Source organism: Molossus molossus, unplaced genomic scaffold, assembly GCF_014108415.1.
Source record: "Molossus molossus isolate mMolMol1 unplaced genomic scaffold, mMolMol1.p scaffold_m16_p_17, whole genome shotgun sequence".
Taxonomy (NCBI): Eukaryota; Metazoa; Chordata; class Mammalia; order Chiroptera; family Molossidae; genus Molossus; species Molossus molossus.
This window is the reverse complement of record NW_023425352.1, coordinates 57,848,956-57,863,158: the sequence shown is the minus strand read 5'-3', so window position 1 is coordinate 57,863,158 and position 14,203 is coordinate 57,848,956. Positions and strand designations below refer to the sequence as shown.

Here is a 14,203-nt window from a genome sequence, read left to right as displayed (position 1 = left end):
TGAAGCAACCAGTACCTGGCATGCTATCAAATCCCAAGTCACTTGTTTTCATTGACATTGTCCTGATGCCTTTAGAAAAAGCGGAGATCCTTCCATCCTACCCTCTGGTGAATGCCATCTGAAATAGCCTGCCATTGTGGAATGCCAAGGGGGTCCGAGGGCAGTGCTGTCCTGTCCCCATCCTCGGAAGGGCAGCCGACCTGCCCCCACCCAGGGAGTACAGCCTCGGTAGGCAGTGTGGCCCAAGAAAGAAATACATTCTGAAAAGGCACAGAACACCATTCGTTCTCCATCTCTTCATATCGTTCCTCTAGTTTCAACTGTATCACCTGTTTCCTCCACCCGCAGAAAACTGCGGTGAGGTATTCTCTGTCCTGCCGCCCGTGAGGACTAAGCTAGCAAGAGTCAAACGTTATGTTTTTTAATTCCATGAGTTGATTTCAGGGTGTGTAATTATGCTGAAGAATGTTAAGGCTAGGAAGGGGACGAGAGAGAGGGCCGCGTGCCCGTGGATGGAGATGGGCAGGTTTGTTAACATGGGGACTCAGAAGGAAACAGAGGAGGAGAGAATACAGGATGCCCAGTGATAGTCTTCTCAACATGCGGTTGTCCTTCACATCATTCTTTCCAGCAAGAGACCCTTCCATGCAACGGTAAATCAGATGTCTCCCAGGGACAGAGCATGCGTTGGGGGCGGGGGGGGGGGGTGACCTCACTCATTTCAGTAACCAGCCCACACATTCATCAGCCTGGAGCTCGCAAACACGGATTCCACGTTTATAATTGTAGTCAAGGGCTTGACACATTCTTTGCCTTCTCCCTCTTTTTGTAAGAATAAATATATTTTTATGGCATCTAAGGTACACTGGCCAATTTATGTCACTGTACTGTTTTAGTCTGTCATATTATAAAGGACAATGGTCAACATACTGTGTAATTTATATGTACAAATATTCATTCACATGTGGCTAATTAATTCTTAAGTACCTTTATGATTTAAAACTGTACGTGATTTAGAGGAAGAATATTAACTGAGAATGTAGATATATTTAAAAAATATATATAAATGTAAAAACAACCTGGTATTAGACGAGCCTCCTGCTGCCAGTTTTGAGAGTTGGATGCTCCGACTCTTTCTTCTTGCAGCTGTTAAAGGAACAGCCATTGGTTTTTATAATTTCCTTTCAGTTCATTATTTTTGATGTGCACAATATAACATATTTGGGTTAAAACAGTGTACTTGTTTTCAATTAAATAAGGATTGGTATATGAGCATCTTTGGAATTATTGACATGACTCTGGAGGAAGGGATAGACTTTTGCAAAATGATTTGGCTGTTATCAACATGGCTATTCTGACTCATTGCTGGAAACAGAAATCACGGAGATTGAAACGTGGCCCAGCTGGGATGGTTGATTTTTCACATTCACCAGGCTGTTAGCATTAGAGAAACATAGTTTCACTCTAATCAGAGAAAGCATAAAATATAAAAGGCGTCATTACCACTCAATCATTAGTAACACACGAAAATTGGAACCAAGAAGGTGTTACTTCCCCCAGAGCCAAGGCTGATGGTTCCAGTTGGAAGGCCCTTTGATGACGGAGCCATCGGCCTATGGATTGGCGGGCAGCCATTTGCTTGGGGGGTGGAAGTAGACTGGTTGAAAAATTAGATAATGAAGGGTAGATAAATAAGACCACAAGAGTGGAGTCGAGCTAGCCCTGTGGCTCGGTCCCCTCTTCTCCCGGGGATCCTGTGAGTAGTCAGCGCACATCACCTGCGCATCTTTGCCAGGTGCTTTTCTGAAGCAGCTGGAGTCTGATGTGCTAGTCGGAGGAGAAACTGCTGCCTCAGGAAACACTTTGCCTTTGACGGATTGCTGAATGACTGGCAAATTAATTCTGGCACCTTTCCCTAAGTCATTTTGGTCCCATTCCTTCATTTTTCTGCTGGGAAGTGTGTATTCACATCACAGTTAAAAATACATTGACAACACAAATGTGGGAACAGCATGGACTATTTTAGGAGAGGAGCTGTAGGCTGGACGGTTCCATTGTGCAGAATAGAAATGATGCCGTCATGCTGAGAGGAGGCCTGAAGTCTCTTTCAGCTCGACTGGATGTTCCTCCTCCTGATCTCTCTCAAAGTCATGGGCTCCACAGTTTACGATTTTGAGTCCTTGAGGATCTTCTGATCTGATATTTCCCCCTTAGGTTCTTACATATAGCAAACTTTCCCTGCCTCTCCCCCCAATTTTAGCATCACCCCTTCCCTATATTTCCCTAGTCATCTCTAGGAAGAGGTAATATGGTAGGTGATTAAGAACAAGAACGTGATCTCTGAACCTGTGTGTCCCACTTGTTGGCTGTGTGACCTTCAGTGCATTACTTAACCTCTCTGTGCCTCAGTTTCATCATCCGTTGAAGGTGAATCATAGTGACCTTACTCATTCCACCCTCTCTAGATCTCTTTGTACACTATCATTTTCTCTGTGTTGAGCACAGTGTATTTTTCAAATGGTTTTTAGAGAGAGAGGAAGAGAGAGGGAGAAAGAGAAACATCGATGTTAGAGCACAACATTGATCGGCTTCCTCCCTCACGCCTCCCACCAGGGATCAAGCCCACAACCCGGGCCTGTGCCCTGACCAGGAATCAAACTGGTGACCTTTTGGTGCACTGGATGATGCCCAACCAACTGACCCAGCCACACGGTCAGGGCAAGTGTTTTAAAGTCAACATATTTTTCACTTAGCTTTCCTTTCCTGAGAATGCATTGCATTACTGCTGACAAAGATAAAAGGAATTTGCAGTTTCGCTTTTGCTTTTCCAAACTAAGTTGAAGATGCCATGCTTGAGACACAGGAAGGTAAACCTGAACAAGAAGTTATCATTGGAACCCTGGCCCGCGGTGAAGATCAGGCCTGTTGTCTGAGGCGGTGACACTGCCATCGTGAGGCTGGGCGCTTGCTGCCTGGCTCTCCGGATGGGACCGGCCTGTCCCGTCACAGCTGTCATTCTGGCCCTTAAGGATTAAAGCATCTCCATAGTAGTCAATTACTGATTCTTCTGCTCTTATGTTGTACATACGGTTTTTAAAATTTAATTGATATATATATATATATATATATATATATATATATAGTAAGATTTATCATCTTAACCATTTTTAAGTGTTTTTTGGTTGCTGATTTTGTGTGTGTGTGTGTGTGTAACATTTATCGGAAGCCGAAGAACATGCTGACTTACCATAGGGAAACAGTGTTACGACATGGAAATCTTAAAGGGAGCAGCGATGAATGTAAGCGCTTCGCATGCATGCCGTCCGTTCAGTGCTGATGCGTCTAGCACTGGAGATACTAAGAGTCCACACGTGTACGTGGAAGAGGCATTCTGCTTTCCAGAAAAGTTTGGTACATTTTTTTCCCCAGCTTTTTGGTCTTCAAGCATTTCGAATCAGCCGCAATGGCAAATTTGCAGGAAAAGACATGTGGAAAAAAATCAGTGAGAGTCACAAATGTCTGGTCAGATATATCATAGCCAGATATATCTGGTGCTTTTACCATCAAAGAGAAAAATATGGGGAAATAAATAGGATTTTATCAGTAACTAGAACAGGCCCCAAGTTATAGAATATGCTCAATAAATATTTGCTGAATGAATAAATCAGTGAAACAGTTTTTGCTAAGTTCAAAACAAACATGCCTAATACTGTTGTCCTACAAAGACTCTGTTTCTACTTATTTAAAAAGTTTAGTGATTAACCTACAATAAAATTTGGTCCAAAGAGTAGTTCAATTAGGACTTAGAGGTATGAAAATACTGACCATGCCTAAAAGAACTACATGAAAACCACATTATTTGAGGAATACCACCAATAATAAAAAATAATTGAGATAAAATTTCATACTTTTATTATTTTTGAAAATCAAGTTTAATATTTAAATTAGCAACATAAAAACAACCAGCTTGCCGAGTAGTTCAGCATTGTCCTGTACACCAAAAATGTTACAGGTTCGATTCTCGGTCAGGGCACACACCTAGGTTGCAGGTTTGATCCCTGGTCAGAGCCCATACAGGAGGCAACCAATCAGTGTTTTTCTCTCACATCGATGTTCCTCTCTCTCTCTGTCCCTTCCTCTCTCTAAAATCTATCCTCAGGTGAGGATTAAATAAATAAATACATAAAAGGAGTGTCCCTGCTAAAAGAATAGGCTGAATTCCTACTACAATATAATTTGCTCATAACGTTCTACTATGAAGACTTATAATTGGCGATCTCTCATATACTATCTTACTTACCAATAAAACATTATGATAATATAATGCCTAACGTGTTCTATTATTCAAATTATTTACTGAGGCAGACTAGGCTTTCTTTAGATTAGTTAGAATTAATGACCTTTGCTTATAAAGTCAAGCACATCTTTTATTTGGGAAAAAAGCTGAAATCTTAGAATTTGAGGAAATTAAGAAGTTTGTGCCTAGGCTATACACATTGCAGTTAATTTTTAAAATTATATAGATTAGCAGTAGATATGGTTGAGTGCCCTTGTTTTTAAAGACCCCACTCTGGGGAAGACCAATTTGTAGATAAACAATCCATACCCAGCAGCATCGCATAGCTAATGGGAACATGTAGGAGGGAAGAAGCAGCTCAGACTAACGAGATTAGCTGACATAATCTAATCCCCAGACTGAGCACAAGGAGACAAACAGCATAGAAGCAGGGAGCATTCAATTTATTTCTAAGTCATTTCTGGTTTCTCTGTTCCGGTGTCACCAAGTAGATGGTAGGTGATCATTTCCCACCAGTTCCAAGTCTTTAAATTTCAAGCACTGCAATTCCCCAGTTAACTTACTGTTGGGCCATAGGCAAGAGGCCTTTTAATTCCACATCAGCACAAGAAATTATTCAGAGACACTTCCTGTTGGCTGGGAAGCTTCCTGCCATCCTTCCCCCCACGGAACCGCGGAAGGTATGAACATGGGAGGCAGCAGCTTACAGATCCCCAAGGACACCGCTTGCCGCCCACCCGCCCTGGGAACTGGTGAGGTCCCCAAGCTCCAGAGGGGCAAACTGAGCATTCTTGTTATCATTCACTTTATGATTTTTAACGATTGATTCTAAGGTAAAAAAAAATCTTTTCATGAAGAAGGTTGTTAGGAAAACCAGTTGAACTTGATTAATTAGGGAAAACCCCCACATTAATGAAAATTGGGGTAAGACCTCTCTGAAATGACATTTTACTTTTCATAGTACTCAAGATGGGGTTGGAAAAATATTTTTCCCCCCAAAGTAGAGATAGGTGTATGGTTTCATTGTAATACATATATATATGCCCATTGTAAAAGACTCCAGACATTAGAGAAATCTGTGGAGAAAAAACTGTCATTCTACATCTCAGGCATAACAACTGTTAGTGTTTTAGTGCACAGCTTTCTAGATTTTTCCATGGCCTTACAAACATTCAGATAATCACAGGGTATTTAAAAAAAAACAGCATCTGACTACACACGCCATTTAGTAATGTGCCTTTTTACATAATTTCTATGTTAACATATGCATTTTCCTCATAACTTTTAATTCTTTGTATTTCACTGTAGAAATGTACCATTTGTGGTTATTTTCAGTTTCTCACAAATAGGAAGGATGTTCTTATACGTATGTCTTTATTTTGTTGCCTACTTGTTTCTTTGCTGTGTATACCTAGCATGGAATTGTGTAAAAGAACATAGACTTTTCTGAACGTTGATAACAATTGTAAAATTGCTCTCCAAAGAAATCACCTCAGTTTACCTGCCCACCAGTGTTGCATAAGTGCCCAGGACTCTACACCCTTGGGGATCCTGCAGGTTTAAAAAGAAGAGGTGCTGTAGAGGGGAACTGCTTCTAGTCTGTGGATTTGGGGTCATGGGGAGCTTCATGTGGGCGATGGCTTGTGTTCCTGGTCGCTGAAGAAGGTCACGGTCACGTGACTAGTGCATGCATTTGTCTGCAGGATGGCAGAACCCAAGGTTTCCTTTTACCGCCTACTGCCAGTCCCTTAAACTCTCCTCTCATTCTTCTCCTGCAGATCGAGGAAGACACATGGCAGAAATACTACTTAGAAGGAGTCTCCAATGAAATGTACACAGAATATCTCTCCAGTGCCTTCGTGGGTCTGTCCTTCCCTACTGTTTGTGAGTAAGTGACCATCAACCACATGCTGCTCAGCTCTAGGGTGTATTTCATGGGCCCCCTGCAGGAAAGACACTCACCTCTGCCCTGCACAGTGGGGACATTCGACAGTTTCGGACTGTGTCCTATGGGCTCAGTCTTGTGCGGTGAACAGGAAGGAGGGTCACGGCATGGTGTCTGCCTTGGGGATTTCCGCTGGTCCTACTTTTTCCTCCAGTTCTGAGCATCTCAGGCTTGGATCTGTAATTTGTACTAAATTAGGAACTGCGCCTTTCTTGCATATCTTGAATTATGCTCCTGGGATGTAGACACATTTCTGAAGGGGAGGCATGAACCCATGTCTTTGATTTTACTAGAAAATCTTGCTAGCCCCTATATGAAAGGAGTTTTAATCTCTCAAGTCAGATCATAGAGACATCAGAGAGGCCACTGTTTAGAGTGCGTTCATGATTGCTAAGGACATGCACAGCCATACAGACCAGAGGAGACCTTGCAAAGTCCCTAACATGGGCACCTGCCATGTTATAATGACAAGAAGGCTGAGCTTCTCCGGATACTGGCTCAGCAAGATGGATTTGAGAAAGGGCAGCCCCAGCCAGCCCCAGCCCCTCAGGGGATGAGGTGATTACCCAAGGGGTATGACCTCAGGTGTCCCAGACCCCAAGGAACATCCACCAGAACAATGCCTTAAATTCCCCACTTAGACTCTCAGATGTTGAGTATAAGTCAAACAGGCTTCATTCCCTTTGAAAACACAAAATCCACGGGCTGCTGAAATGTTCAGCCTGATCCATGGATGCCTTAGCAAAGGGTTCGATAAACTCAGTCTCACTGACTCCAGTTGGAAGGCAAGGGGAATCTGGGAAACCACTGGGCCAAGGAAAAAAAGCTGTTCCCTTGTCTGTCTGCCTGTCTAGAAACCAAACTGACCTTCCGGAGAGGGAGGTCTGAGGAGGACGGCCCCGGGGCTCCCGTTCCCCGGCCCCGTAGTTCTGTTCTGTGCACTGTGGGGCGGGGATGGCGCGTGGGTCTGCGTGGGGATGCCTGCCCGTAAACGCAGCAGGTGCACGCCGTCTGTCCCTGGGCCAGGCCCTGAGCAACCCAAAATGGTTTGGCTGTTTACTGAAATTTCTCACCCTGTCTCGAAGCGAAAGTTTAAATGCTAAATGGACTGGAAAAGTGAATAGGTAATTGTTTCGGAAGAAGTTATTTTCTGAAAATGGATGCCCCTAGTAACTCCCACGTGTCCCGGTCTCTGAAAGCCATTTCTCTTTCTGCCACAGAGACTGGTTTTGGGTCCTGGAGCAGAGGCTGTCTCCGGGGACCGTCTCTGCCTCGGAGCTTGGCCCGCCTAGGATAGGAAGCTCGGGAGAATTCAGGATTACAAAGAAGCAGGTCTTATAAAAGGCAGCTGTGGCCTCTGCCACCTACCAGAGGGGTGTGTGGGCACGCCGCAGAGCTGAGGGCGCCTGTGGCAGTGGAGGCATCGGCAGAGAGTGTTTGAAGCCCCGGGCCTTGGTAGTAAATGTTCCCTGGCTTACCTGGTGTGCGTATCTAACGGGCGCGCCCTCGAAGGCTGCTTCTCTGCTCCTGGGTGCCCAGGGGTGTCCCATGTAGCCCTGGGACTGCTCTCCCTGGAGGCCGCAACTATGTCCCCACCTGCTAAATTGGACTGGAATTTGCCATCCACAGTGTTTCATTTCTTAAAAGTTAGTTGCCGTATTTGAAAATAGAAGTATTTTACCTATGAAATAGATTTTTGGACTCTCCTGAAATTCTGATGAGCCAACACGGGACTTGCATTTCTACCTAATGCTAGCACCTCCAGGTCGCTGTAAGGAAGATTCAGGGCCGGCCCTCCCCTGCCTGACAGCCTAAACTGGGCCAGACGGGCATCGCCAGCCCAGGCCTGGCCCGGTGGACATGTGAGCTTGCCAACGCTGACCCATAGGGTAGCGTGAAACTTCACCGCCCCTCGGAGCCAGCTCAAGAGCCAGACACTAGTGACAGTGACATTCTTTCCCTTGATTGATTTCAAGTTAAGAACATGCTTCGAGGAGTTCCGACTACACCAGACACACCTTGTTGTCAGAGAATTTAGTATTTTCCAGAACAGCTTCTGGAGCACAATAAAACCCAAAACCTTCTGACGTGAACGAGAATGTGTTCAACTTAGTGCTATTATTCGTTTAACACAACGATACAGCCGAGGTAGAAATAATCAATAAAGAAAGGACATTTAATGAGATTTAGGAACATCCCCAAACATTGAAGCTCTCCTCAAGCATTTGATTATCTGGAGGCTTAATTATCTGTGTTTTCTACTTTAAATTAAAGAAAAGCCATAATTCAAAGTTACCAGCAGTTTAATGATAACACTCTTCAATTCAGGTTAATTAAAGCACAGTCGTAATTAGAGTGTAGTGTTGTATATCACCGGGTAGGCGCATGAGTATTTTCATTACAGTAAGAATTGGCTATTCAATTTCAAGATGACATAAAGGATGCCAAAATATATTTTAAGCTGCTTCATGTAGACGAAAAAGAATTGGGGAATATTCTGGGTATAATAAAACACAGATAAAACATACAGATTTTCAGGGCAGCTTCTGTAATAATGCACCGCTCAAAATAGTGTGCAGCACATAACATCTTACAGAAGAGAAGAAAGAAAACCCTCTCCCCCTAGGCTGCCGAGTGCCCCATCGCAGGGCGCATTCACAGCGTGGGGGAGCTTCGTGTTACCTTAGGAGCCGAGAGAGGCATCCTGTGAAAAGACAAGGGAGCAGGATAAAGGGGTGCAGGAGGAGGAGAGGCAGGAGGGGCAGAAGGCCCCCCCAAGGCAAGTTTTTAAAAATGCCAAGCTGAGAGATGCTCTCTCGGCCTAGGGAGATGCTTACCAGCCATGTACTTGGACTTCCGGGCATCAGCTTTGTTCCAAAAACAGGAGTAGCTACTGTAGATAAAATGCAACATTATTTCTAAATACTTATTTACATTTTCTGCTGAACCCTCATACCAGTTCTGTGACTCAGCACTGCTGTCCCTGGTTTATAAACGCGGACACTGAAGACGGCGGTGCCCCTTCTCAAGCCGCCTTGCAGACAAGCAACGCTCCAGTGCTCCGGCGCCGGGCCTCGTGCGAGCAGCTGGGAGTAGTTGCTAGATGAAGTCTGGCTCATTAAGAATCTCCTGGGGAGCTTATTAAATGGAGAGGTTCCTAGGCTACATCTTTAGATTTTAATATCTGGGCTAAGGCCCCCAAATTTGCATTTTTTGCAAACAAATCAGGTGATTCTGATTCAAAGCTTGTTGACTGGGAACGCTCGCGGACCCCACCCCTCCATACCACAGCTGGAATAACCTCTCTTATCCCCCACTTTGGGCTCAGACACTGGAATGTTTCTCTCTCATTTTAGCCAAATCATAGAAGCATGGGTGAGCTGCATCCTGCTAAGATTTGGGCCTGTGTGTGGCTTCCCGGCCATCATTCCTTCTCCCGGTGGGGTATTCCTCGATCTCCTGCTCTGCTCTCTACCACGCCAGGCAAACCACTGACTGCTCTTCCCACTTCCCATGCCTATCCCGATCAGTATAGCAAAACCATGTGGGTACCCAACCCTCTAATGCTCTCGGTTATGTTCCACAGAGTCATAAGTGATCTAAGGCTGGGGAGAACAGACACACACTAAAGGCAGAGAAGCCCAGAGGAAACAAGGGCGTTCAGGATGCAACACTCAGAGCACCTCTTGACCTTGTTGGAGGTCATGGTGGGCATGTCCTGGACCTTCCCCAGGGCACCCTCAGGGTGTGCCTCTTAAGGACCAGCAACTCCTGAGCATTTCCCCTTGGCCGTGCGTAGCTGGCTTGCTCCTGGGCCCGTGTGGCAGTGAAATCGAGGCAAAGGAGCTTGTGGATGTGGGGGAGAGGATGCCATCCATTGTTGTCTGAACACCAGAAAGCCACTTGCTCCCTTCCCCTCCCGTCCCCATCTTCCTCAGCAGTGACTCTGGGGGTGCAGATGGCCCGTGCCAAGCCTGCAGGAAGCAAGGGGCTGGGTACGAGGATGTTTCCCACGGAGGCGGCCTGCTCTTGAGCAGTTACATAATGGGCTGCTGTGTGGTGTTGTGGAGGGTGAGCCACAGAGTTGCAAAGGCCAGAGGCCAAACCTGCAGATCGGCCTCCTGCTGGATGGGTGATTTGGGGCAAACCACTTGATTTCGGCATACCTCCTTCCTTCGATAGTTACGGGCGCCTGCCCTTGGCTCCATGCTTGCCCCCATGTCCTCCTCTCTGAAACAGGAATGACGTCACCTGTCTCAGAGCTTGCAGTGCCCTTTCCCCCTTTCCCACTGCTCCTCGTCCTCCCACAGACCCTTCCCGGCCCATCAAACATGATGTAAGCGCAGAGGGAGAAAGAGATACTGTGGCATTTCCAGGTTATATTTACTCTTACCCTTTAGAAAATTCTGCCCTCAGTCACCAGTCAGTCAACTGAGTAGGTATTTAATGAATGTAGGGTATTAGTGCCAGTGTATCAGTCATGGTGCCATCTCTAGAGGAACCTGTAATAGATTTGATCAAATATATGCACAGTAAAAGATTAATAACAATACTTATAAATGCCAAGTAAAGGATTCTGTTTTCCTACAGCGGCTGCCTTCTGGGTGTGCAGTCTGACTAAGGAACATGCTCCCATCCTCGGGTCCTCGGGGGGAGCTGAACACCTGTTGATAAGTGTTTGTTTGACAGATCTACACAACAGCGGACAGATGCTGAGAGGTACCTGGAGGCTGGGGTAACCAGGAGAGGCTTCCTGGAAGAGATGGCACTTGGTCTGTACCTTGTAAGGAGGTTGGATTCAGAGAAGGAAGGAAGAGGGAAGAGAGGATGCTAAGTGGCAGGGGATAGGAGGCTGGGAGCCACACGGTACTACAGAACTCCCTCAACACCTGGTCTCTTTAAGGTTTTCCAGAGAGAGCAAACTGCTTTCCCTTTAGATCAGAAGAAGAGACAAATTGGATATCTTTTGGCATGGGATGTTTTCGGGGGAAATAGCGATAGTGTTTTTTCATGAGAACTAACAAATATGAGGATAGACCCCTGCCTGCAGGTAGGAAAGTGAGGGCCCAGGGGAGAGGAGGGAGGCAGGGAAAGAAGGGGAGCCCAGAGGAAACCATAGTTTTCAGAGGTTCGGCCACAAGAACACCGTGTTCCAGTTCTGAACCGCAGCGTGAGCACTTTCGTTAGTCGTTCATCACCTCCAAAATATAAAAGCCTAATTGTATCAGGTTTTACAGCCCAGAGGGGATTAGGACAAAAGGTGAACTTAAAATGTAGTGTGTCTCTCTCTGTCCCCCTGCAGCTGGCGGAGCAGCTAAAATTCAGATTTGATGTAGAGTATTGAATGCTGGGGTAACTCGGGGAACTCTGATCAGATCTTCACGGTGCTAATGGGTAGGGACTGTGCTCCAAGCCCAGACACAAGCGTGGGTGCTTCTGTGTGAGGGCTAAGGGGGATCCCCTCCCATCTGTATCCGGGGTCCTGTGCTGTTTTGTATGGCAGGTCTTTCGAAGGAAGCCCCGTGGGGAAACTTCAGATTTCAGACGGCCTGGAGAAGGCTGGGTCTCCCGCCCGGGGTCTCTACAGCCAGTGCGCCTGGAGTTCCGTGACTTCGTTGGTCCTTAGAGAAGGACGTCCAGATCTGAGCAGGGAGCAGAGACAAGCCGGCAGATCCCACTGTTACGTGATAGATCAATTTGGCCAGACTGCAGAAACAAGCATTTTATGAGAATTTATGGAAAGGCTCAAGTCTCAGCTTTAAACATTATTTTTTTTTTGAGGAAAAATAATGTTCATCTCATTATTTGGGGGTATTGTAATTAGGACTAAACATATATGAACATAGACAGGAATACATTATTGATGAGGTTTTCCACTATAGGGAGCCAGAAGGTGGCCAGTAATCCTGGTACATGCTAGTGAATAAGCCATGATCATGAGACCTGTGAACACCGTCAGTCGAGGGCTACAGAGGCCGTGGCAGGGGGAACTCTCCGCAGGAAGGGTCAGGTGGGCAGTCCACCTGGAAGTAGGTGGATGCTAGGGGCTTGACTTGATGCTGGGTACTCACAGCAAACACAATTTATTTCATGTTTCTGATGGATACAATAGCTAAACTTTCTAAAATGCATGTATTCACATTCTAGACAAATGCTACTTGTCCATACCAAAGAATGTAATTATTTTAAAGTTTAGGCGTCTTAAGTATGCTAGTGGAGAGAATTGTGAGTGTGTGTACGTCTGAGGTCAGCTGTTGTAAAGGCTTCGCACTGCCGCTCTGTCAAAGCTGTTGGGAGACGACATCTGAATAACAGCTCCATGAGCATTTAAAATCACAAACCACTTCCATTTCCTTGATGCTGAGTCTTACAAATCCCGCTGTTTCAACTTGTTGTTGTTGTTTTTAACTAGATGTTTCCATTTTGAGAGCCTATCATTTTAAGTTAAGGTTCCTAAATGTGAATTTTTTTCATTCTAGCCCCTAGATCCTGGAGATCTGGTTTCTCAATGCCCAGTAGTTACATCTGCATCTACTCTGATCACAGGTGTCAGCCTGACATTCCCAGGGTCCCTCTGGATAAAGGAAGGGGGGCACACCGAGAGCTGCCCCTTCTGGCCTCACCCACCTCACTCCTGGCCCCAGGCCATGTATTTGCATATTCTTCCTGAGCACATTCGAAGGTGCAAACTCTACACAGGTTTCTACACTTAATTCACACTAGCAAGCAATCTTTCTAGTCCAGGGGCTGATTTAATGGCAAGAACAATTGATTTCCCTCTGGGTAGGTGGAAACAGTTGGACTCTAATTCTTAAGAGCCTTTGCTCAGGAACATCTGGGTTGAAACTACTCTAGTTAACAGATGATGCTGGCAGTAAAAAAAAGGGCTTTGTATAATGTCGTTGTCAAATCGCGTAGACCTCTACTTAATAATTATCAAGGAAGCAATCTAACTTGTTATTACAACAGTTTTATTGCAGATTGCTGGTTTAAGACCTTTTTGTGTCAATGGTGTTTTTTTCTTAAAAAAAAAAAGTCATTTCTATTCCCCTGTAATTATTTTTGCAGCCAGCGACAAGTTCCTGCATTGGATACATTGGGACATTTTATTTTAGAAGCCGAGAATTAAATTCTTACTAACTTACGGCTGACTTCATCCTGTTCATCACTGTGAAGGCTTGCTTGCCCCCCCCCTCCCGTCCTGGCACATTGAAACAGTAGCCTGAGCAGAGCCATGGACTGACTGTAAGAACTGGGTGAGCAAAGCCCATTTTGCTTTACCAAAAAAAAAAAATGGTGTCGAATGATGCAAGTAAAATGTTTAATCCCAGGACATCAATTTTGGGTAGTTAGTCTGCAAGCACATTCTTGGGGGGTGAACCCCTTGGAACAGGATTTGTCCCAAGAGAAGTGGCTGTCTGTATCTTAGATTTTGCTTACATCAGGGCATTGTAGATTGAAGGCAAAAATTGGATTTCCAGAGCACATCGCTGCTATTATTCCCTTCTACACACTCCCTGACCCCAATCTGTGTTTTTAAAGCACAAGACAAGGTAAGAAGCCTTTCTCAGTTTATCACTTTATCTCTTCTGTATTATTCCAGCAACTCGTGAGGTTCTGCTCCCCATTCTTTCATACATTAATTAAACAGATTTATTGAAAGCTTATGCTGTGCTCTTTCCAAAATGCCAGGGAGATAAAGCATGTGTCTCACACGGAAGAAGCTCAGTCTGGAGGGTGAGGGATGAATAAATAAAAGATTACCACCCGAACCACACCCACTCTCATGTTTTCTCCCCTTGATCTGGTTTTCCCCACTGGACCCCCCACGGGGGCTGCACCTGTGCTGCAGCCGTAAGCTTAGTACCCTGGCATTGACCCACTCTCTGTGGCAGTATCTAACGAAAAACTGATTTTAACAAAGGGAGACATAGTTCTGCTTCCATTGTAAGCAGTAAATT

General features: G+C 45.3%; 1 protein-coding gene across 12 annotated transcripts in view; it reads left to right on the top strand.

The window, feature by feature from the left end:
- Positions 1-14,203, top strand: part of KCNMA1 (potassium calcium-activated channel subfamily M alpha 1) — a 701,914-nt gene that overhangs the window by 543,997 nt on the left and 143,714 nt on the right. For all 12 annotated transcript variants that reach the window (XM_036264760.1, XM_036264756.1, XM_036264758.1 and 9 more), the window contains exon 15: positions 6,076-6,185. In XM_036264760.1, coding sequence (XP_036120653.1) covers positions 6,076-6,185 — 110 coding nt within the window. The remainder of the gene's footprint in view (positions 1-6,075; positions 6,186-14,203) is intronic.